General features: G+C 40.9%; 1 protein-coding gene across 2 annotated transcripts in view; it reads left to right on the forward strand.

Annotated features, from left to right (window-relative positions):
• The window catches only part of HGD (homogentisate 1,2-dioxygenase), a 41453-nt gene that overhangs the window by 5814 nt on the left and 11375 nt on the right, over positions 1 to 24264 (forward strand). For both annotated transcript variants that reach the window (XM_017651218.2, XM_037013093.2), the window contains 8 exons: positions 516 to 604; positions 4269 to 4374; positions 18002 to 18061; positions 19772 to 19863; positions 20914 to 20948; positions 21333 to 21412; positions 21981 to 22080; positions 24123 to 24247. In XM_017651218.2, coding sequence (XP_017506707.1) covers positions 516 to 604; positions 4269 to 4374; positions 18002 to 18061; positions 19772 to 19863; positions 20914 to 20948; positions 21333 to 21412; positions 21981 to 22080; positions 24123 to 24247 — 687 coding nt within the window. The remainder of the gene's footprint in view (positions 1 to 515; positions 605 to 4268; positions 4375 to 18001; positions 18062 to 19771; positions 19864 to 20913; positions 20949 to 21332; positions 21413 to 21980; positions 22081 to 24122; positions 24248 to 24264) is intronic.

A 24264-nucleotide genomic window follows, 5' to 3' on the forward strand; every position in this document is an offset into this window, starting at 1 on the left:
TTCCTTGTAGTTCCTTCGAACAGTATTAGATATAAAAATGATGAGAAAATGTATGTATACTAAAAAAAAAAAAATGTATGCCCAAAGATGTCCACACTAATGTTGGTTACAAAGGAAAAAAAATTTTTTCAAGATAATTTGAAGAATTTTTCATGGCATGAAAAAATGGTCTTTGATACAGTGTTTCCTCTTTAAAAAATAGTCCACATTATTACAGAACTACAAGTCCCATAGGATCCCCATTTTGGAAGATAAGAATGGAAAAAAATATATTGGTATGTCAACATTGGGTTACTTCTGGATGGTGAGATAATGGGTTATATTCTATATTTTATTTCTTCATCAGGGAGAAGAGTCACCTAAAGAGTTATTACAAGAAATATACATGGGTTGAGGTCATATGCAGTGGCTCAGAGTATCTCCATCCAAGACAAAATTCCTCAGCTGAGTTGCTTATTGGGAAGGTGGGATGATTTTCTGACCTGGAATGTTATTTATTGCCTCCTTTGTTCTAGAATAATCCTCAAGTCTGCCCCTACAATCTGTATGCTGAGCAGCTCTCAGGATCAGCTTTCACTTGTCCACGGAGCACCAATAAGAGAAGGTACCAGGGTAATGGTTAATTCTGACAAGCAGACTGTGGGAGTCACGACTAGTACTTAGTGTTACCTCCTGCACCTGGGCCACAGCCTCTCAGGGCTGCCCAAGATCCTGCTTCTCACAGGCTATGCTCTGTGTTGGACTCAGGGGAGGACGGGCCTCGTGTCCAGCTAGAACCGAGTGACTGGTGGGAGAAAGTGAGAGAGCAGCTGCACAGCCTGGAAAACGGATATTCAGCTCCATTTACAAATTCTCATTTGTACTCTGAAGAAAATGTCCCCAATAATCTGTCCTTACCGTAAGGATTGTCTGATTGAGTTTTGGGTTTTGGTTTACATATTGTTGTTGTTTTTAATAAGCATGGACTCAAAATTGTAGAAGACTCAGTGCAGTATCTTCCCAAGATGATTAGAAACATTATGTTCTTTGCATGCAAATGTCGGATAATCCAAGCTTGGGCATTTGAAAGGTCATGTATTATGGTCCCTTGTGGTTTGAATTAATAAGGCTTTTACTCTTTGGAATTTGCCTTTGCTGGAAACCAGCACATTCATTAGCACAATGTGTCATGGTCCCTGTTTGCTCCAGTCCTACAAGCCAGGTCAATGAACTTGCTCCCTTGATTAACTCCTATGGGCAGATTGGGTACAGCAGGGTTGTGGTTTAAGCGTTGTGACTTAAACAAGTACTGTCTAATTGTAGGAATCTCAGGCTAGGGCATCTGTGAAGAGGGCTGCTATTGATATTGGAGATTTAGAGAGGGGGCAGGAGGTCTTGTACTGCTTAGTGGAGGGAACTGGGTTTATCTCTGCAGAGTCTTCCTGAGAAACAAATGAGACAGTGAGTACAAAACACAATGGAACACATAAATGATAGACTGTTTCCCTTAATGGTAAATCATGCCCATTCTGGAGTCAGGCCCTTGAGTTTAAATCCTGGCTCCATCTCGTTCCAGCTCTGTGACCTTGAGCAAATCATCTGCCCTTTCAGAGTCTCTAGCTCCTCATTTGTAAAAGAGGTAATAATAGTACCTATTTCATAGTTATGGTGAGGATTAAAGGAAATAATGTATGTAAAGTGCTTAGCAGATAGCATGGCACGCGGTGAGTGCTCAGTTAATATTAATTAATATAATCATCTTTATTGCCACCAAAGCAGTTTCTCCCTCCAATACACAATACCCCTGTAAGGCTGTCAGAGAATTGAGTGTGAGATACGGCAGGGGCTATGCCACCATGTTAATGTCAATATTGCTTCTCTCTTGATACATGCATGGGGAGATGAAGAGATAGTTTACCATACTTATCAAAAAATGAGGGGTTAATCCTATTACTATTTGACCATCTCTTTCCCTATGCAAGTCCAAATAGTCAAGATAAAGTAAGCACAGAGACAATCCCTGTCCATTCTGTTATGACAGCCTGGCCTCCAAGACTATGTTCTTGACTTTATGACCCATTCACTAATGGGACACCTGGACTCCAGATCCTGCTGCCTGCCCACATTATTCAGCAATATCTCCAGCCAGCAGGAGCTCAGCTCCATTCCAGGAGGCTGAAAAGGAGCTGTTGACATTTCATTAAGAAGCTGGCACTATTCCCTGTATTGGAATTAAATCTCTGTCCAAGACAATGTAGTGCTGCCTGGGAAGTTTTATAAATTCAGCTAAAAAACAAGGGACACTAGGTATGGCTCACCCATCTGTTAAGAACTGTGCAAAGGTATCCACAAGAATTTTGTGAAAATGCTCAAAATCCCCAATAAGGAGATGGAACCAGCCCCATCCATAAGTGAGCAAACCTGGATTCATAGTTACTCACTACTCATTTAAACCACAGAGTACAGGGCCCCCGCAAAACCATCAGAATTCTATCTAACAGGGATTAAGTTTTATCAAATCAGGTAGCTTATTCCTGAGGTGAGAGTCAGGACAGGGAATGTGGAAAATATGGACCATCATGAACCATCATAAAAACCCCGATGCTTAGGGATAGATTGAGAATTCAACAATTATCTAATAAGTGAACACTTACTGTGTGCCAGCCATCTGGGTACATAAACTGAATCCTCACAACAATCCCAGGAACAGGATGAGGAACATCGGATCAAGGAATGTTCGTGACCTTCACTGGCTCGCACAGCTGGTTCTAAGAGTCACGCACGTGCTGCTGGGTATACCTCTAGGAGCTGGAGATGCTTGGTTTATTCACAGCCTGAAGTCCAGCGTCTGAGTCCACATCCTCTAGAGCTGAAGGAATCAAATGGAAACTGAACAAATTTAGTCTTTTTATCTCCCAAATGGTTCAGTGTGGAGCCAGGCCATCTCCACCCCCTGAAATAGACTGTCCTAGGGCTTAAAAGGCCAGAGCTCATTCAAGCAGGCCTGGTTTTCCATTGTCAGAAGTAGTGTTCCTCTTCCTCTGTTCACCATCAGGGTAATGTACTCTGAAAGGACAGGGGTCCCTCTTAGTGATTTTCAGTGTCCCTCTCAACTTCTAGAAGGTTCTCCTCCTGAAGTCCTTCTGGGCTCCTTCACCAGAGTCTTCTTTTCCTGAAGCCTGAGATCCAGGTCCTGGCCTGGAGATCCTTGGCTCAAGCCTTGACATATATAGATAGTGAAAAGAAAGAAAAGAGAAGAACAGAGAGGAAAAAAAAGGAGGGCAGGCAGGAAAGAAGGAAGGACGTAAAGAAAGAAAGAGGAAGGAAGGAAGGAAGGAAACAAAGAAGCCATATATGTACTATAAGAAAATATGGACAGATTAAGTCTTATAATTTTGGAGTACAGAAGTGTTAATTTCTTATAAATTAACATAAAAAAGACAACCCAATAGAAAAATGGTAAAGGACTTGTACAAGTAATTCAGAAAACTTACAAAGGACCAATATATACAGATTCTCAACCTAATAAATACAAAATAAAAATGAAATACTATTTTTACCTATAGTGCCAATTATTAGTAATAGCCCATATTTGTGAAGATGTGGGCAATCAGGCACTCTCACACACCATTGTCATGAGAATAAAGTGGTACAACAATTTGGCAGTTTTACTTGTATAATTGAAGATATCTGAGAATATATTAGAAAGTTGTAAAGTTCTGATGCCTCTGAAGATTGACCCTGAAGAAACCGGAGGAACAAGCCATTTTTGGGGACTTTAAATTACTTGAATTATTTTTACCACTGACTAATACTATTTTTATAATTTTAAAGAACATTGATTTATATTTCAAAAGTATCCCATAAAACCCACCCATATCTCTCAATCTGCATAGGATTCATTGTCCTTATCTTCCAGAGCAAGGATTAGTACTTGTTGATGTATATAAGCTAATGTTTTTCTATGGATTTTCCTGCATGATGTCCTTCCAAGTACTTCTCCTTCCTTTACAGTTGTCATTGGGAAAGACACTTCATTATTTTTGTCAGTTTAAGAACAGCCAAGAGCTAGAGCCTCAGTTTGAAGAGTGACGGGTGGAGTGGGAAGGTGGGAAGAGGACAGGGCCATGGGCAGCCGTGGCTATTAAGAAGCGACACTGTCATTGCTTCTCACATTAAAGCCCACAGATCGTTGCTGACTTGGGCGTCCTCCTGATGATACTTCCTGTGCCAGGCTGTGTCTTCCTCATAATATCACCCTAAGGTTTCCGTGTCCTTGTTTCTACCAGCTGGCTATATAGGATTCTACCTTCAGTTTCTCACAAGCCCTTTGGATCCATTGACCAAGGCCATGTCACTCACAGCTGGGATGAAGTTGATCCTGATCCTAACCAGGTAACCTGCTTCTGTGAGTCGGAACATAACAAGTATCCAGAACCTTGAATATAAATATTTGGTGGGAAAAATCAACATGCTCTTAGGCGCGTTTGTTTTTATCTAAACTTACCACAGAATATAGAAACATATTCAACACATGTATCTGAAAAGAGGGCTCTGCTATAGGGATGAGAGGCTTGTTGTCTGAGCTGGATTCTTTAAGTCTATTGTGGTGACAGATTGCCGTCACATTCTCCATAGACCTAGGAACTTCCATTCCTTGCCCAAGGGTTTCCTCCTTTTGGTCTAGTGGCCAATGAGCTTTTCCTCTGCGCATCAATATTATTTAAATACTCTGCTTTTAGTAATGAGACAGACTCAATGTTATACTGAACAGAGCTCTATTATTTTTTTAACCTTCTGAGCACCCCAGTGTATTCCCTGTGTCCCTCAACTTAGGTACATGTCACTAACAGGTATATAGTGCAGGAGGAAAAACAGACCTGGGTTTGCTTCCCTTCCCTTCTACTTACCCAGTGTGTCTTTGAGCCACGGTGTTTCACCTGTAAACTGGGGTGATCACGACATGTGCCACGCAGTGCTGTTGTGAAGATCACATGAGAGAACAGGTGTGAACATGCTTTGCACAGCACCTGGCACATGGGAGACAAGAACCATGACTCTGATACAGCCATTTTGATATATTCACTTAAAGCAGAAATAGTACATATACGTATCAGAGTTTATACTCTGGTAAATTTGTTCTTTCATCTTTTTTTTTTTGTTCCAAGGTCCCCATCTGCCAAAGTGGCAGAAAACAACTTCTTCTCAGTCTTCCCTGGGATCCTCTGATCTTAAACAATAGCAACATAGGAGCAGGCGCTGGGCCTTGCTGCTTGGTGCCCCCTCACTAGGTGGTCTTACGATGCTGATTGTTCTGCTACCATCCTGCCAGGTCTCGACTTCTTGACCTGTAGTGCTGGATATGCTTCACATCCGTTCCCTCCTTCTGGGAGCTGCCAGTTCACAGGCTGGAGTCCCATCTATATTCAAAGGCCACACAAATCTATCAACTTTTCCCTCTCCCTCCCCCTCCTCCACCCCCTCTACTCTTCCTTCCCACTGCTGCCTCCCTTTGGTTTACCAACACATTTTGTCTATGACTACAAATCCCCTTCCCCTAAATGCTTAGACTTTTCGTAGAACAAACGCCAGAATAATTCATAGTCACTTTTGGTTTCTTGCTCTGCTTCATCTCTTCCCTAATTTTGGAAATCTCAGAGAACTAAGTACCTGCTTGACTGCTACTCACCCCCACCCTCAACAGGGACAGAAACAGAGGCATTACAAGTGGAAAAGAAAATGTGAGGTAACAACTTAAATCACTATCCAGGATATTTTGTCTGAAAAGCTGACCCTTAAACTTGTGTGAAGTTTAATGTGTGACACCCTCCCCAGGCCACCACTGACCTATTAGCATACAGGGAAAAAGTCAGGCCCTGCTCCAACCCCAAGCCCCATAGGCACAGTCCTCTGCCAAGACACAAGGCCAGGCTTTCAGGCCCTGTCCTTTTCACCTTCCTGTCAGGGCCCTTGTTCAGGGCACAATTTGCACAACTGATAGGGGTACTCTGCCCTCACCTTGTCTTTGAGTCTCACCTGGGGTCCTAATCCAATCCCATCTCACAACCTTCTCTCCATATTCCGGTGCTAGGAATGCATCTGGAAGACCATCCTCATTTATCTGTTTACCTCTCATTTGACCAGGTACTTCCCCACTCATCTCATAAAGGACCATAAATCCTTTTAGCTAAAATCACTGCTCATTCTCTAAGAATCTGCTTGATTCCTTAGTGGATTATATCTAAAATTCTCCTATTTCTCTTGTAGAGTTATAAGGGTCATTCTCTCATTTGTTTTAGATTAATCATTAGATCTGGCTGCTTTATAAATGGAATTCATCTTCCATTAGAAAATATAAAGGATGGATACCTATACTTTGTTAGGATTCATAGTCAGGCTAAATAAATTAAGCATTTATTATAAACTAGTTTTGAAAAGTTGAAAAGGTATTTAGACTACAATAAGTTTTCTTTTCTTTGGGTGGCATAGGGAATCCCCAGTTAAGTTTCTAACAGTTCTCTCAAGTATAGCCAAATGTCATAATATACAAAGGAACAGGATGGTTGTAAAGTCATCAAGGAAGACAAAAATTAAGCACAAAGAAAAGTACCTCTGAAAATTCCTTTAATTGCCAATAAATTATAGAATACATGGGTTTGGGTATGCTACCCTGTACAGTAATTCCCATGTCACTAAATTTGAGAACCATTGAGCTAGACTGAAAGTAGGATTATAGAAAAAGTCCATAAGTAGATGTTTGGGAATTCAAATCATAGAGCCTTTAAGATAACTATCCAATTAGTGGTAGAGGGGATGGAGTGGAGAGTGACTGTGCTCCTGCCTGCTCATCTCATCCACACCAGTCATCTAAGCTCTAAAACCTTAATCCATCTTCATAGGTCCATTTGTGGTTGTGTGGGCAACAGTGGAGCCACACCTATTTTATATCATTTTATTTGGGGTTGGGGGTGAGGTTTTAAACCCAACCTTTAAGGAAAATGTGAGTGTGATTATAATATGCTCAGTAATATCCTTTTATTATATTATTATTATCTGTGACTACTATTGATACATTTTATTTAACACAAATACACACCTTTATAGTGATTATTTTTGGGGACAGGTTGTTTATTCATGGAAGCTACCCTTGTTCTGATAGTTTTTCTGGTTTCATCTCATTATAAAGTAATACATAATTTATAAAAACACAAATGACATAGAAATGAACAGAGAAGAAAATGGAAGTGTCCCATCATAGGTGAGAGTTGAGTATGCCATTTGGGCATGTTTGTTCATTATTTCACCTGCATTTAAAAAGCCTGCATTAATATGGAGGCAACGAAATAACTGCATCAGAAGTTTCTGCTTGCTCTCTAGTTGACCCTCAAGCATACTTGTTTTCTCTCTCTTTCTCCATGTTTTCCATCTAAACTTGCTTTGCATTTCTCCTTGAGCTTGTTGCCTTTCTCCTGTTTTGAATTCCTTCAAATACTTTTTTATACAGTAGCCACCAAATGAGTTTCTTCTCCAATATTTCCCCTGCTCATTTTGACTGTGTGCTCGCACACATTGGGACAAATGCGCCCCAGAACTCAGTACTGACTCTGTGAACACCAGCTCCATCAAGGTAGCAGCTTATCCTCCTGCTGTTCTCAGAACCAGGTCACCTGCCAGCCTGTTTCCCCCGCCCTGACACCCTAGCTGTTCTCGCTACATTTATCCTTTTGTCTTTCATTTACACCTTCTTGACAAGTTGATATCTCTTCCCAGTTTTGTTTCACTAATAACCAGAGCAGTCTGCATTTAACACTTTTCCCCTCTTATAACTCCTTCCAAATATATCCTCCAGACTTGACAAAGAAGTATGAGAAAATTATATTTAGGTGCCCATCTGACAGTCCTTCCCAGATGAAGCCTGTATTGTAGGTATGTCTTCAGTTATCACAGGCCAAATCAAATAATTCATCAGGTTTGCCAACTCCCCACATGAGCCATCTCTGGGAATTTGAAGACCTGAGACTGACCTAATGTTTCCTCTAAGAGAGCATCAATGGGAGGTGCTCTCCACCTCCAGGACATGCAAATTACTGCCACCTCTGAGACCCTCCCAAGAAGATTGGGACTGTGTCCCCAAAACCTTAGTTTTCTTTTAACAGAGTTTTAATCAATTGTCGAAGAATTAATACAAACTCTTTGAGTATTTAGATTCAGCCTGTGGACATAAGAAGTTCAATCCATTAATATCTCATATAAGAAATACACCTAGTTGTGTTCATCGTGTGCTGTTCTCTAGCTTCTAGAATCTCAGAATTTAACAAACAAGTCTGTATCCAACTGCGATTTTACAGATTTCAATTAGCATTCCTCAATCAGCATTCATCTTTTAACAGTCAAAGTCCTTTAACATTTATCTTTCTTATTACTCTATCCCTAATCTCTTGAGTGCTGGAAAGTCAGACTCCTGACCCAGTGAAGCCTCAGCTGAGGAAAATCACCTTTTAGTTCTCAATCAGTATAATTTGGACCAAGAGATAAACACCTCAAAGCTAATGAAAGGCCACATCATAAAATTCACTCCACCTCCAGGATATGCAAATTATCAAAAATGTTTCAAAACAAAATACCCTTACAAGGTGTTTGTTATCTAATTTGTCAAACTGTTCAGGTCTCATCACCCTAAAAGCCCCCTCTCTCCAAAAATGTGTTGGGGTTCTCACCTCTTTGAGGTTTTGTCCATCTCTTCTATTCATAGCCAGACTTCTTGAGAAATTAATCTAAACTCACTTTATCACCCCCATTCATCCTTATCCCTTTTTGATTTAGCCAGCCCAGACCACTCTATTGAAAACTATTTATACCATTTTAAGCAATAATCCACCCCCCACCATTAATACGTTTTTATTCCAAACACACATACACCTCAATGCCCTATCATCCCACCAGCACAGTTAACCACTGCTTATGTTTTGGTTTCTTTCTTTCCAGTCTTTTTCTTTGTACATATATAAAAATCAATAAGGTTTGGGGTCCCACACAGCCAAACACCAAGTAACTAAAAATAATTCCAATCTTCATTTGCTTCTGCTGAAAACATTAAAGAATATATCCTACAACAACACTTTTTAAATTTTCCTTTCCCCAGTTTTTCCCAGATTTCAACCTTCTCAACCCAAATTTTCTCTCATCTCTCCTCTCATGTTCCCCATGCTCCTCAAGCCTAACCACTGGTTCGTGGCTCCCCACCCCCTCTTCCTCCTACCTTCTGTCTCTAAAAACAACACAGAGCAGGTCCCCACCCCTTTTCCCTAGAGGACCACACGTAACATTGAGCTATATCAATGGTGAGGCTGGAGTTCAAGGCACTGAGAGGAGTGGGAATAGACAAATCAGAATTTTCCATACGGGGCAGGGAAGAGAAGGGGAAGAGGCTGTGAATACTTTTATATAATTGCTGTTTTAAAAAATCAGTCACATATATATTTATGAAATTAAACTCATGCCATAATACAGCATGCTTCCTCTGCTTGTCAGAACACCAGTCATATTGGATTAGAGCCTACCCAATTACCTCATTTTAGCTTAATTACTTCTCTAAAGACCCTCCAAATACAGTCACATTCTGAGGTACTATGGATTAGAACTTTGACATGTAAATTTTTAGGAGAAAATTCAGCCCATGCAATCTCACTATGATTCCTCCCCTTTCCTTCCAAGTATCAGTTAGTGATTCCCAGTTTTGATGGACATTTTTTGCCTTAAATAGGGAGGGTTAATCACTGTTGAAAAGAAATACACAGCCTGGGTGAGCTAAGAGAAGGAATCCTCTTGCGTAGCAGAGGATTTTTCTAGCCCACTTCCTTTTCCACCTCACCCTCCCCCACCACCCCCCAACATGTACACACACCTCAACAGATGGGATTATAGAGATCTAACTTCACCCAACATCACTCCAACCCAAAACTTGGTATGACCTTGTAGGCCACATTGCAGAAAGTCAGTCCCACCACCCTAGAGTTTGGAAAGCATTCTGGGACTACCTTCAAAATGGATCCTCATTTACACTCGATTGTCCGCTTCTCCCTTTTGCCATCTTCTGCACCTCCCATATTTTGCTTTTTAATATCTAATAAATAGCACTCATTCCCATGACATAAACTATCGCCTCTCTGCAATCAATGTGTTTTACAAATCTCTCCTCCAACTTCAAACCCACATTGGGCGTTGTCATGTATCTGTCACAGCTCAATAGGTTCCACATAGAAGTCACCATAGTCCTACCTGAACTCTCCTACCTCCCTAGCTATTCTAGGGCTGTCAGTGACACAACCATTCTTTACACACTCAGGTATGAATCCTTAGAGTCATCAAGAACTCTTTCTCCCTTTACATTGAATTAGGTGCTAAGTCCACAGAATGGTGATACCCAGGTATACATTAGAGTTACCACAGGAATTTATTGAAAGTGTAGATTCCCCAGACTCACTACCCAGAGATTCTAATTAAGTAGATCTGGGGTGGTACCTATGTGTCTCTCCAGATGTCTTCCATACGGGTTGCCTCTAGATCACACTTTAAGAAGTACTGCTATAGAGTTTGTTTCCAAGATGTCTCCAGTATCCATACTCTCCTTTTCTTTAAAGAAATTGAAGTACAATTTTTAAATTGACATGTACTCTCCTATTAGTTTCAGGTGCACATCATAGTGATTTGACATGTTTACATATTATGAAATGATCTCCACAGTAAATCTAGTTACCATCTCTTACCACAAAAATTTATTATCATATTATTGACTATGTTGCCTATGCTGTATATAACATCTCCATGGCTTATTTATTTTATAACTTCTTCCCACTTTCTTCATTGAACCCTTCCAGTATTTCCCAGCATGTTTGAGAGTAGAATCTATGTCTCCATCATCTTAATATAACCTCCAGTGTCCAGCATGTGCCTTCTTCCAAATAGTAGAATAACAAATATTTGTTCAGTTGATTCCCTGATAGCTCAGATCCCATCATCCTATAAACAGACTAGTTTGCATTTCCCCCTAAATGCATTCACTTGTGTTTGCCAACACTGCAGTGCATATTGCCCTGTTCAGCCATTTTTGGACAACTTGCTGGCTCTTCTTACAGTGCATCTCCATCAACTTGCATTTCATCCCTTGGAAAGATGTTGGAGCAGTCTTCAAACTAGATTATTTCCTTGTGTGTGCCTCCTATTTTTCACGTATAAAAATGTCAAATAGGCCAGGACTTATTCCCGAGGAAACATTCCTGCTTATATTTCTCTTCCAAAGTAACTTTTACTTATCCATTTTATCAGAAGTATCCACACTTCTAGGGCCTTCTGTAATAGGTTCCCTGAAGGCAGACTGTCATGTTCACCTCCAGCATCTAGCATAAAACCTGGCATACAGAGGTTCAATAAATCATTTTGAATGAATTTATATAAGGGGATTGGACAAGAATGCTGACACTGAAGGACCTTAGCAGGGTTTGGGTCTCAGAAGTCAGACTGAGCCAGGGCAACTTAGCACTAGAGGAGCAGTAGTAAATAGGGGTCAGATTGAAGTACAAGATCTTTTAAAGGAGGCAAAGCTTAGGTTCAGGAGCCAGGAAAATCATGCATAGTTTGGAAAGCAGATCAAGACAGCCTGAGATTAAGAGCTCAGGGTACAGGTTACTAAGAGAGGCTGAAGGAATGTTGGCATTAGTTCTTAGTAGAGACAACTTAAATGCTTTAAACCATCAGTTTTTTTACTTCTAAAATAAAGATGATAACAATCATAGGACTCTCTAAGGGTTGTAGTGAGAATTAAAGTCATCTAACAAATATTTATTGAGTGACTACTATGTTTTATCCCCTCTGCTAGGTGCTAATGAATGTAATGCCCTTAGTTTTATACTCAAGGGCAATGTCAAATAGGAATCCAGATTTCTATCCATGAAAAAACATCATCCAAATCCATGAAGGTTCATCTTTTTTGTGGCCCCATGAAATACTTTTGAAAGTCTAAACAAAGTGCAGGGACCTAAATCCACCTTACCTGGGCTCTTATCTATTACCTCAAAGAATTTCTAGGGTTACTCAAAGCCTGATTTCTCTCCACCAAATCATATTGCCTTTTCCCTCAGTTTCTAGATTTGCTGAAGAATTCAGTGAGCCACGGCATTATTTTATTCAATACATTCCAACTTCCCTAGTCTGGACTGAAATTCACTGTAGTGAATGACTCTGGGCCTCTCCTATCCATAGCTGCTGCTAGTAATTGTTTACACATTGCGATTGCTACCGCATCTACAAGTTACTTCCAAATTCTTGAATAGGTGGTACTGACTAATGATATGTCTACCTCTAGCCAGCCAATGTTGTTGAGAGTATCTAATTCATTGACTCTACATGAGTTCAAGGCAATTTTGGAGGGAACCTCAGTCATCAAAGAATCTCAGTGTTGAAAGGGACTTTCAGATCATCTAATCCAACTCTTGATCATCTGATTCTGGAAACACTGAGGCCAATTCTCTGGCTTGTTTTTCATCCCTGAGCATGAATTTCAAATCTTGATCATTAAATGTTGTTAGTGGTTCTCTTGACAATGCTTTTTAAATTATTTTTTACTATTTCTAATAAGTTTATTTTCCAATAGAATCTTCAGAATACAGCTGTAAAATAGGTGAAGCAAGGATAGAAGTGAAAGGAGAAACAGACAAATCCACAATTACAGTTGGAAATGTCAACACCTCTGTCTCATTAGTTGGTGGAACAACTGGACAGAAAATCAGGAAGGATATGGAAGAACTGAGGATTTTTTACATGTATAAAGAACTGACTTACATTTTAAGAATAATCGTTGGACTTTTAGAAACATTTGTCAATTTCCAGCTATTGTCTGAATGTCATTTTGACTTCCCAAATCTCACAGATTTGCTTTAGTATTGTTCTTTGAGATATTAACAATGTTCTCAATGCCTTACATTGATTCATTCAATCAATCATTCTACACACATTTATTAATATCCACTATAGTCAAGATATTGCATTGGGTAGTACAATTAATTTCATTGTTTTGAAATGTTTTATAATTAAATTCTGTATGGGGGACACTTTAGCAATAATATGTGGTATGAATAACATCTTTTATTCATTTTATTATTATTAAAGAGTTACAGGACTAAATCAGTTAATAAGCACCCTTTATTATTTCCAGAAGCTCTTCTCTGAAGAGAATTATGGAATTACAGTTTTCTCCAGCATTCCCTTGTTACATGTAAGAAAAGCCACAATTCAGAAAGAGAAAATGACTTGCCGAAATCATGGGATAAATGGGAACCGGAGGCAGTAGCAGAACTCAGGTATCCTGGCTCAGCCCAACACACAGCCCCCTGTGCAAGCCTTAGATCAGAGGGTTACTGCTCCACAGCATGAAATTAAGCTAAACATCTGGCTTTAGCAAGAGATGGACTCTTCCTGTTTATCTTCTCCCTCCACTCCATAGAGTTTTCCTGTTTATCCTCCATTCCATTACTTTTCCTGCTTATCCTCTCCCCACATCTCTCTCTTCACATTCAACAAGATATCACACCAAAGCTCCTGACCCAAATCTCTTGCCTGAACACCTAAAGCTGGCTACTTCTTCAGGGTACTGGGTTTATCAGACCATCTTGGGATCTTTATTATCCTTTGTGATATACTGAATACAGGCATTGTACAATCTGTTGCAATCAGACATAACAGATACATTATTCCTTTCCATATACTATCTCCATCATTTGAAAGGCATCACTTTTTGTATCAGAGAAGGCTCTTCAAGGCCACTGTCTCATCCAGGATGTGGGCCCTTTTGAAGACATGCTTCCCACATCATCATGGAGGCCCATCTGCCACCCAGGCTCTGTCTCATGACTCGAGGGCTAGTGTGCAACAGAAGACTTTGAAAAACTGACCAGAAAAAGCCTACTTAAACCCACCCATCAGCCTCTCTGGTTCAGTCTTCCCATTCACAGAAGATGAACCTCCTGTTTGGGAGCCAGGACTTTATTTCCACCCACAACAGGTATTTTAATTTCAGGAAGATCTCAATAGCATTTTCTCAGTGCAACAAACCAGACAGAACTTCCCCTTTACTAGGATTTCTCTTCTTCCTGTCTCTCTTTCATATCTTTCTTTCTGTTTCTTCTTTCTCTCTCTTTTCATGCTCTCCTTTTTCTTCTTAGGTTTATAAATCCTTAGACTTGTATTATTTACAAATCCTTGCTATTTGGTGACTGGCATGTCACTGTCACATCTGGCCCAAGATACCATAATTTTATTGATGGATTAATTGCTTGGCTGGTTGGCTGAGTGGCCTTTCCGAACATGACGCCTGGTTCAGCCATCCAAGAATCACAGAATGTCTGGGTTAGATACACTGATTCTTAAACTGTAGCTGCACATTAGAAGAGCTTTTATAATATGGAGATTTATAAAATACTGGTGATGGCTTGCAGGAGTCCAGCTCCAGCCAAGGGGTGGGATGCCCGAAGGTGCAGGACGGAGTCGGCGTATGAAGAGACAGGACACGGAGTCAGATGGAGGTGGTCTCTCGACAAAGTGCCGATGACAGCTTTATTTATACCATTTTGCACAAGGATATGATTTTTTATTATTCTGATGATTAATTAGTATAGGCAGTTGGTTAATAAGTATAGGCAAGCTTTTTTCTTTCTTTTACTTTCTAATCTATTCATGGTTGCTCAAGTGTTAGACAGGTGATTGTTTTTCTGTTCCTTGACCGAAACTTTTCCTATCAACATGTACTCTATTGTGTTTTACATTTCTATGCAACGTAGTTTTTAAGTAGTGCATGTGACTGTAGGAGCGTGCAGTATGTAGCAGCGACTATGGAGTCTATCAGCTCAGGGTGAAATACAGCTCAGTGCCACAGTTAGCTAGGATTCTTTCCCACAAAAATATTCTTAGAGGCTTTAATAAATTTATAATCAATCTAAAATCATAAACTCATATTTTCACTTTATACCCCTTTATAGGGCACAGTAGGCAGCAAACTAAATTTCCCCTTCTTATCTACATTTTTCTTTCTTCTGTGTGGATACCAAAATCTCCCTTACATATGCTACACAGGTTTCCATGACTCCACTACTGCAGGGACTAAACAAGTTCTTACATGGTGAACAATGCAAGGGCATTCATATCATAGAAACTGTTTCTGTTTTAACTACAAACCTTAAACTATAAACAATCACGTCAAATATAATGTATGATTATTCATTTGATTTTTATACTTTATATGTGAATCTAATAAAATGTTAATGTAGTAGGTAAATGCAAGATATAGATAGAAAGCATAATTTAGAAATGTAAGAAGGCAGGTGTAGATGATCAGGTTTGTGCCTACAGACCAGGTATTAAACCAAGCTGAACAAGGGCAACAAAACATCCACAGGTGTAGAAGATTTCTCTCAAAACTGGGGGGGTGAGGTTTTAAGCCTCACCTCTGTTGGCCCCCTTTTTCTCACCTGATGGCCCCCCTGCGACTGTGCCTGTCTTAGGTTGTTCCTCCCTTGAGGAATCTTACCCATCTCTGGCTAACCAGCCATCTTACGGGGCCATACAGGGAGATGTAAAGCTGGTAAGTGAGAGAGAAGTAATATTCTTTGAAAAGGTTAGTTTTTCACTTCTTTGCAGATTTATGCTCTGTGGCTTCTATGCCCAGCACTTGTTTTGAGGTATCTTTACTTCCTGGAAAATTATGGTACTTGGTAATTTCACATATGAGGCACAAATTCTAGTAAAGGGCCATAGTTAGGAAAGAAGAAAAACAAACTATAGAAGTAGTAGAGGGAAGAAAACATGAGATGATTAATTGTCAACAGGGTTATTCTATTCAATATTTTCTCATGACTGTATTTCTATAAAACTTTCCATCACTAGTTTCACTAGCAAAACAAGGGGGGCCTTCTCAGTGGAAATGGGGTGGTCAATGTTTGACTAACAGCAGATTTCGGTACTTTATGCTAAGATCGCCATTTGGCCCCTGCGTGTTCTATTCTTCAGGAGCACTGTCCTGAAAAGCTTCTGGGAAGTTTATGTTCTCATCTTTTCCGTGCTGCTTAGCAAAGGTTAGTTAGCTTAGTCTTTGGCAACAATGCAAGCAAAAACAAAGCCAATAGTATAATGGAAAATAACAAAATCAAGGTGGGTAATAGAGGGAGCCAGCTGCGAAGGCCCCTGATTTGTGGGGGTCTTCCTCCAGCCTGAGCTTTGCTACACAGCTTGAGTAACATGGCTCCCAGAAATGGCTGGGCCCCACCTTCACAGATTCTGATTTAATTTGGAATTGGGTCCAAAGTCTCTCTGGATGATTCTTGTGGGTATACAGGGTTCAGAATCTCTGGATATATTTAAAATTTTGCTCAAGCAACCACTGATCTGATACTTAAATCCCTTCTATCAGGAAACCTGTAATGATGACTCTTCTAGGGAACCAAGATTCTTGGTAGTATTATCTTCCAGGGTTTACAATCTTCCAGGGTTACAATCTTCCTGGGTTTACAAGTTGCACTGTTACTATACAGGGAAGGAGCAGGGAATGGATAGTAGTAGACCAGAACCTCCCCTCAAAAAGTCAGCAGTGCTTATCTGTGGTGCCCCCCCAACCCCTGCTGTCAGTTGTTCTCAACTGGGGAGATTTGTCCTCCATGTGACATTTGACAATATCTGGAGACGTTTTTGGCTGTTACAACCTGGAGGAGTATTACTGTCACCTAGCAAGCAGAGATCAAGGAGGCGGCTAAACATCCCATAATGCACAGGACAGCACACCCCACACCCCTAACAAAGGAGAATCCAATGCAAAATGTCAATAGCACCATGGCTGAGAAACTCTTTCTGCGAACCTTGCTCTCAGGTTCTCCCAAAGCCCCCAGGAAATATCCTTAATGGAATTAGACCTAACCCTTTTGCTTCTTTCTGAAGCATTATTTCAGCACAGTTTTCAAATCAACATTTTACATTCTTTTCAAGTAGTCCCAGAATGTGATCATTCTGCTTTGCTTTTAAGAAATAAAGGCTGCTGCCTGTGTATGTCAGAGAGGCAGAATAATCCCAGCACTGCCTTTTCCACTTGCTGCTTCCTCTCCCACCTGGCTGCCTCTCTGAAATACAGAAGAGCTGAGCCCCATGACCTAGTGGAGGCCCTCCGCGCCTGACTTGACCAGGTGCAGCAGCCAGTGGAGCAGCCCTCGGGGTGCAAGTCACTCCGTTAGAGGTCCTGCAGCTGCTAGTTTATCAGCTGCCAACCTGGCTGCGTCAGGCGGGCTGCTAAGCTGATTAATAAGTGCTGGGATGACACTTCAAGTAGGGCCCAGATGCTGGTTTTTCTTCCCACTTCCTTAGATCATGTCACTATTAAATTAAAAATTGTTGTGATTTAAACTGAACCATCACGCGGCCTGGGAACAAACGTGGGGTTTGGTGAAGAAACTGAACCTGGTACTGCATTAACTAAATCCAATCTCAGCTGCGTACTTTCTTTCTCTTAAAGAAATAATTCAAAACTCTGAGGGCTGGAAGTAGAAGTAGAACCTTCCTCTGCAGTGTCAGGAGCCCACACAGAGGCTGGCATGCCAGGAAAGGGAGCTGATTATAAATAGCATAAAAAGCAGCATCAGTCAAAACTCACTGATGTGCCTGAGCCAAATGTTAAAAGGAACAAACAGCTTCTGAAATAAGAAGCAATGATCTTTTTCCATTTTTGTAATTTAAAGTGCTAAGGAATGAGCATAGTATATATACATAGAGGCTGCACACACACATACCCTGCATATACACACAGAGCCCAGCTGAGCCCCTTTAAGCAAATGATGGATAATTATTAATTTTTAAATATCAAAATCAAAAGTAGTCAGAGCCTCACAGAGGGAGCAGCTGTCCTTTTTCTGTGTAATCAATGTTATTCATTTACAAAGTCTATGGTTTCCCCTTGTGAAATAATTTTCCTATATGTGTATTTTTTGTCCAGCTTAGATGGAGACCATTTGATATTCCAAAAGCATCTCAGAAGAAAGTGGATTTTGTGACTGTAAGTCAAAACTATCCACACAGTCTCACTGTTCTCCCTCCCATGGCGAGTGATCCAGACAGTTGCAGGTTGAATGCCAAGCAGAAGCCTCCTTAGACACAGGCAGCAGACAGTACCACCTGCCTCTGCACTGGGACTGGCCAAGGGATGCCTTACTTACAGGCACCATGTGGCCCCTGACCCCAAAGGGCATAGTGAGCTATTCACAACATCTCCCAACAGCCAATGGAAATTGAGCATTTACCTACCTCAGTTTCCTCTGTTTTTGGCTAGAACTGGGGTACTTAGCCTCTTTTCCCCCATTGACTTCTTTGATAGTCTGGTGGAGACTATGTTTCTAAATGCCTGAAAAAAATACATAAAATTACAAAGAAGCTGATTATATTGACAAACAATGCTAAAAATATTAAAATAACAAATTTGGTTTGGTTTATAGTAACATATATGCTTCCTTGTTAATGTGCTAAATCACAAGATCTATGAAAAGATCTAATAACTCTGGTTGTTAGAAGTATATGGGCATAAATGACATTTGGGGATAGCTGTAACAAATGTAATGTAATATAAAAATATCTATCATTTCTATGGATGAAATGTTCCATAGAGTGAAAAGTTCCAGACAGTTCTAATACTGCTGTGGTTTGTTGTTTATATTTATATTAATTGATGGAAATGATAAATTTCAGAGATTAGTAAAAATAAATATATATTTTGTCCCCAAATATATGAGCTTCCCACAATGGACCTCTGGGCTAGAAGAGCATCAGCTCAGGGTGGCAACTCTAGTTAATATAATGCTAATCAGAAGTTCTGCTTGATAGTTATAGGGAGTATTAGAACACCTGTGCTCAGAGCAAGGCATATGTAGGGGACAGGGAGAGGAGCTACAAGGAGGTGGGGCTCCAAGAAGCTGGTGGGCGGTTCTGCAGCCCAACCTCAGGTCACAGCTTACTTAGTGAGAGCCCAGGTGCCAAGCCACAGGCCAAACTGTTTGGATCATGCTGATTTCCTTATCCATTTTAAGTACTCCAAACCCTGTGGGGACTCTTCTAAATAGGCCCCAAATTTGCAAATTTAGTTGAAATACAAAAAGAAATCTCCTACTCTGTGTAAATTATGGATGTCTGGAAGAACAGAGCTCCCTCCTTTCAGGCTCTCCATCCACAGGTTTGGGGCTGAGGGCTGTTTTGAGAAGGCCCATGTGTTAAGGTTTCTTGGACGGTGGATTATCAACAGAGAAGATTACAGTTGGTCAGAATGTTTTCCTCTGCCCTATTCTGGAAAGATTAGGGCTGACCCTACTTATAAGGACAGGGCTGCCCAAATAGTGGGGCATATTTTAGGGTCATTAATAGGTCCCTAAGCTGCAACTTTGCTCCATGAGTCTCCAAAAGAAATCCAAAGTGATAAATACCAAAGTGATAAAATGCCAAAGAATGAATTAACAACCTGTAAACTCATCTGATGTAGCTGTTAAGACAACCTAGGTTAGGGCCATGGCTGGCAACTAGGGTGAACCATCACCTACTAAACATAAATCAATAAATTCTGGGCTGACCAGAGGCAGGCTGGATCACAAATATACCACTGGTCTCAGAGGGAAAACCCTAGTAGAACCTTGCCTCATAGCTCTCAGGAGTCAGGAGGGCTGGCCTCTTGGATACCACTCAATTCATCCTTTCCTCTCCTATGGTCTCTCCCATCTCCCAGGGCCTGCACACCTTGTGTGGAGCTGGAGACATCAGGTCTAACAACGGGCTAGCTGTCCACATTTTCCTCTGCAACACCTCCATGGGGAACAGGTAAGTGGCTCAGGGCTGGAACAGGATATTACCAAGGGCTGTTGGCCAGAGGATGAGGGCTGGGTCATTGTTTTGTTATTGTTTTCCCCAGTGCAATGTTGATATACATTTACTACTAAGAATAAATAAGCAATAACTGACTTCTGTGGCATAAACAGGAAGGTCACATAACAATGCAAATAGAAAAGGGTTAATGAGGCACTGGAATGTAGTAGTAGTCCAAGAGGTATTTTGACTTTACCAAGTTTGGGTCAGAATATAACTAATCTCTTAAGTTTCCCCAGGGCTGTTGTTGAGTCTAAAGTCATACTGCATGAGCAGCCACTATGGCCACCAGTTGGTGGCAGGTGAAGCTGTCAGATATTGGCTTCAGCTAATAACTTTGGGTAAGCTTAAAGTTACTACATAGAAGAGCTTATATATTGGATATTTTTTAAACAGAAAAAATACATAAATGGTATTCATGCCTTTTCCAGTGGTTTTGCACACTACTTCTGGAACCAGACTATTGCTTCCAAAGCCCAATTCCACTCTTTCTGGCCGAGATCACAGGCCTATGGCAAGGCACTGGAGACGTCTCTTTGGGACTACCTTCATATCAAGCCACTTCCCATCTCTTCCCTTGAGCCACACTAGCCTATCATGTGTCCTCCTGCTTCAGAGCATTTGCACATGCTGTTCCTTCTACCTGGAGCATTATCTCCCTCCCCAAACCCTCGCCTAGACAGTTCTTTCAGATCTCAGGTCAAATGTCTCTTCTTCAGGGAAGCTTTTGCTCACTCAAGTCCACTATTCTTTCATTCCCCTAAACTTGACTTTTCTTGTGCCATTAGAGTTGGTGATGATGTAGTTCAGTAATTCTTGATTGCTATCTGACTTCCTACTAGACTCTAAGCTGTATGAGGGCAGAGATTGGATTGTTTTGCTCACTATTTTATACTCAGCACTGAGCCTGGCACATAATGGGTACTAAACAATAATTTGTGGAATGAACTAATTTGTCTGAACAGTGCTAAAACTGAAAATCACAGGAATTATTCTATGTTTCAGATGCTTTTACAATTCAGATGGTGACTTCTTGATTGGTAAGTCCTTGAAGATTTCAGACCCCTTTGCTGTGAATTGATCCCTAGTCATAAACTGCTTTTTAACTCCATAAATATTATTTTCCTTCATCCTTCAACCTGTCTTGTTATATCTTCTAGATAGTAAAATAACTAACCTAAGCTGTCAGAATATGCATTTTCCTCCATAAGACTCAATTAAGCTCTTTTCATTGGAATAAAAAAGGAATATAACTTGATAATGGGGGGAATCTAGTAACTACAATGTTGCTCATGTAAGTGTATATTAATGACACCAAAATAAAAAATTTAAAAAAAGGAATATAATCCTTAGGCCTTTTACTCTTTGTGAAGTGGTTCTCACATAAAAAGAATTGCTTGCTGTTGTCCTTTCCTTTTTGTTAGTTCCCCAGAAAGGGAAACTTCTCATTTACACCGAGTTTGGCAAGATACTTGTGCAGCCCAATGAGATCTGCGTTATTCAGGTTGGTGATGTGTCCCCCTCTCCTCCTTGCCTTCCCTAATTTTAGAGCAATCCAAAGATGTTGCAGCTGCTGCTATTTCCAACTCTAAAATTTCTCTGTCATGTCTGAGCAAAGGGGAGTAGGGGAATGAGTTTTAGTTATGCAGAAGGTCCCTGGACAGAAGAGTACACAGGCTTGACTGCCTGCTTTGTTTTAAAATAGCACACAATCACAAAGCAAAGAGCATTATCAATTCACTTTCCTAAATATTTTTACACTTGGGATAAGACTGTTTTATGGATGGGAGTGGGGGTGGTGAGGATAGATTTCTTTAAAATTTGACTAAATCAGGGCACTGTTATCTCTGAACCCAATGAGAGATCAGACTAGAATTGGTTTGGGTCACAGATGTGATTAGGTGGTAAATTTTTCTTTCTAACTCATCTCTGAGCTGGTCACCTCTCAAACATAGTTTAACAGACTATATAACTTTACTTTTGCATGTGGGGTAGCTGTGGTTCTGGGGGAGCTTCTTCATAACTATAGATATGATTTGGGAGGGCACACCAGTGTCTGCTTTCTGTTCCAGAGAGGAATGCGGTTCAGTATAGATATCTTCGAGGAGACCAGGGGCTACATCCTGGAGGTCTATGGTGTCCACTTTGAGTTGCCTGACCTGGGACCAATTGGTATGTCCTCACTACAACCCTCTAAGCCTCCCTTGAAATACAGGACACCTGATTGCATGACAGTTAAACATCCTTTTCTTATTATCTCTACAAACTTCAACTTTCCTCTCTAGACAACTTCTTCTCTGGACCGAGTACACTTGGGAATTTCAGAAACCCACTGAAACTCCAAAAGCAATCTCAGACCTTTTTTTTCAGGTCTCTTTAAGTTCAGGGGCTCCATGCAGTACGGCTGACCCATCTGATGAAATGAAATCTTCATTAATATGCTCATCAGTGTATCAGTCCAGTCCAGACTATCAGCTAGTCTCAGCTCCTAAGTTGTGCTGAAGGTAATGAAAAAAAACCTCATCAAGGGTAACACAAGCACCTTCCCATAAATACATGCCTAACAGAAAACACCCAAGCCAACCCATTATGGATTCCTCTGTGAGTAATAGATAAGACTACTGGGGAGCAAGATGGTATGTGGCAGGCTTCTGGCTATACAGTGTACACCCTGAAGGATATAGAAGCTTAGGTTACTGCGGGTTAAGTTACCATTTAAAAACAACTTCACAGAAAGATGAGATTTGACTAATTCTTGATCAAAAGTTGAGGAAAAATTAAGAGGAAAGGAGCAGCTTAATCAAAACATAAAGTGGGAAAGAGCTTTGTGAATAGGAGGGAAGTCATTTTCTTAAGTCAGTGGGTTGTGTGTAGACAATGTACTTGGGAAAGCCATACAAATGGCAGGTGCTTTGTTCCTATGAACTGAGAGACAGGTGTGTCTCTCACATTCCTACTAAGCACACTCCACAAAAGCTACACTCTTAACAGTCAGAAAAGTCTCACAGCTCAGGGCTATGAAGGGGCTGGAAACCACAGCCTCCATGAGGCAGATGACAACTTCCAAAAGTGAATCAAGCCCCCCCCAACCCCTGATTCTTCTGGCAAGCTGGAGGCAGAAGATGTAGGGGAGACATGAAGGTAGTAGAAAGGTTGTTCTTAAAACATCTCTTGGAATGAAAGGAGTGGTTGGGAAAATTGGCCCTTGGTTTCATCTTTGGCATGTTTGCTGAAGGTGGTGGCCACACCTCCCAGTTCTTCCCTTCCTTGTCAACAGCTTTTTTAGAGCAAAACAGGGACAGGCCAGCATGTGCCTCCTGGTCACTCCCCTGGGGGAATCCAAAGAGAGGAAGGTGGGAGGCAGCAGAGAGGCAGCTGGAGCCGTGGTGGGCCGTCTGTCACCGCCCGCTCTTCCCACTTTGGTCTGGCTTCCTGCTGCTCTACAGTCAGAAGAGCCTCCAGGTTCCAGGGAACATGTACACTCTGGAAAATATATATAATTTACTAACCAGCTGGGAGCTCATACTTTTTAGCCCTAGGAGCTGGAAATGATAAAACACTCTCCAGGCCCTCTCCTCTTGGAGTTAAATTATATTTCTGCACTTATGCCTTTCATTTTTGGTCTTTTGATTTATTTCCTTTCTCTGGAGGAACACTCGCTCCTAAGCAAAGGTAGGCAGGCGAGTCCTGCCTGAATACCTTTTCCCTGAGTGGCAGACAGATTAGTCAGGCTAGAGAGCAATTTTACAGACTTGGGTTGACTCTGAGTTCTGCCGGAGAAGTGGAGGCATGTCTAGGGCAAGGGTATGTAGCCCTTCCTTTCTGACACCAAGGACTGTAGAGGAGTTCAGGAGTCATCAGGATTTTCTTAGAAAAAAGGTCCGTCTTCTTCCAGATCTTCCCTTTTATGCTTTTCTAGTCTTTTCCTCTTCTCCCCTCCTCTCACCTGTAGCAATGCAATAATGCATGTAACTTGGTTTATAAACCTATTCACTCTACAACGTTAGAAGGTGATGCTGGCAATGAGGATGAGGATGATTTTCATGATTTTTTTTACTGACCAAATTCCTCATAAGAAGTACCAGATTGGAATTTCAATGAGCTTTTTTGAACAATGAAAGCAAATTATGGAGTGGCTCTTGACATGAAACTGTGGGCGTCTTTCCTTTGTGATTAAAAAGTGTCTAAAATACTTCTGGGTCATTGTGTTTTAGGAGCCAATGGCTTGGCCAATCCTCGTGATTTCTTGATACCCGTTGCATGGTATGAAGATCGCCAGGTGCCAGGTGGCTACACTGTGATTAATAAATACCAGGGCAAGCTATTTGCTGCCAAACAGGTAAAGTAAGAGGATCA

Source organism: Manis javanica, chromosome 3 (assembly GCF_040802235.1).
Source record: "Manis javanica isolate MJ-LG chromosome 3, MJ_LKY, whole genome shotgun sequence".
Taxonomy (NCBI): Eukaryota; Metazoa; Chordata; class Mammalia; order Pholidota; family Manidae; genus Manis; species Manis javanica.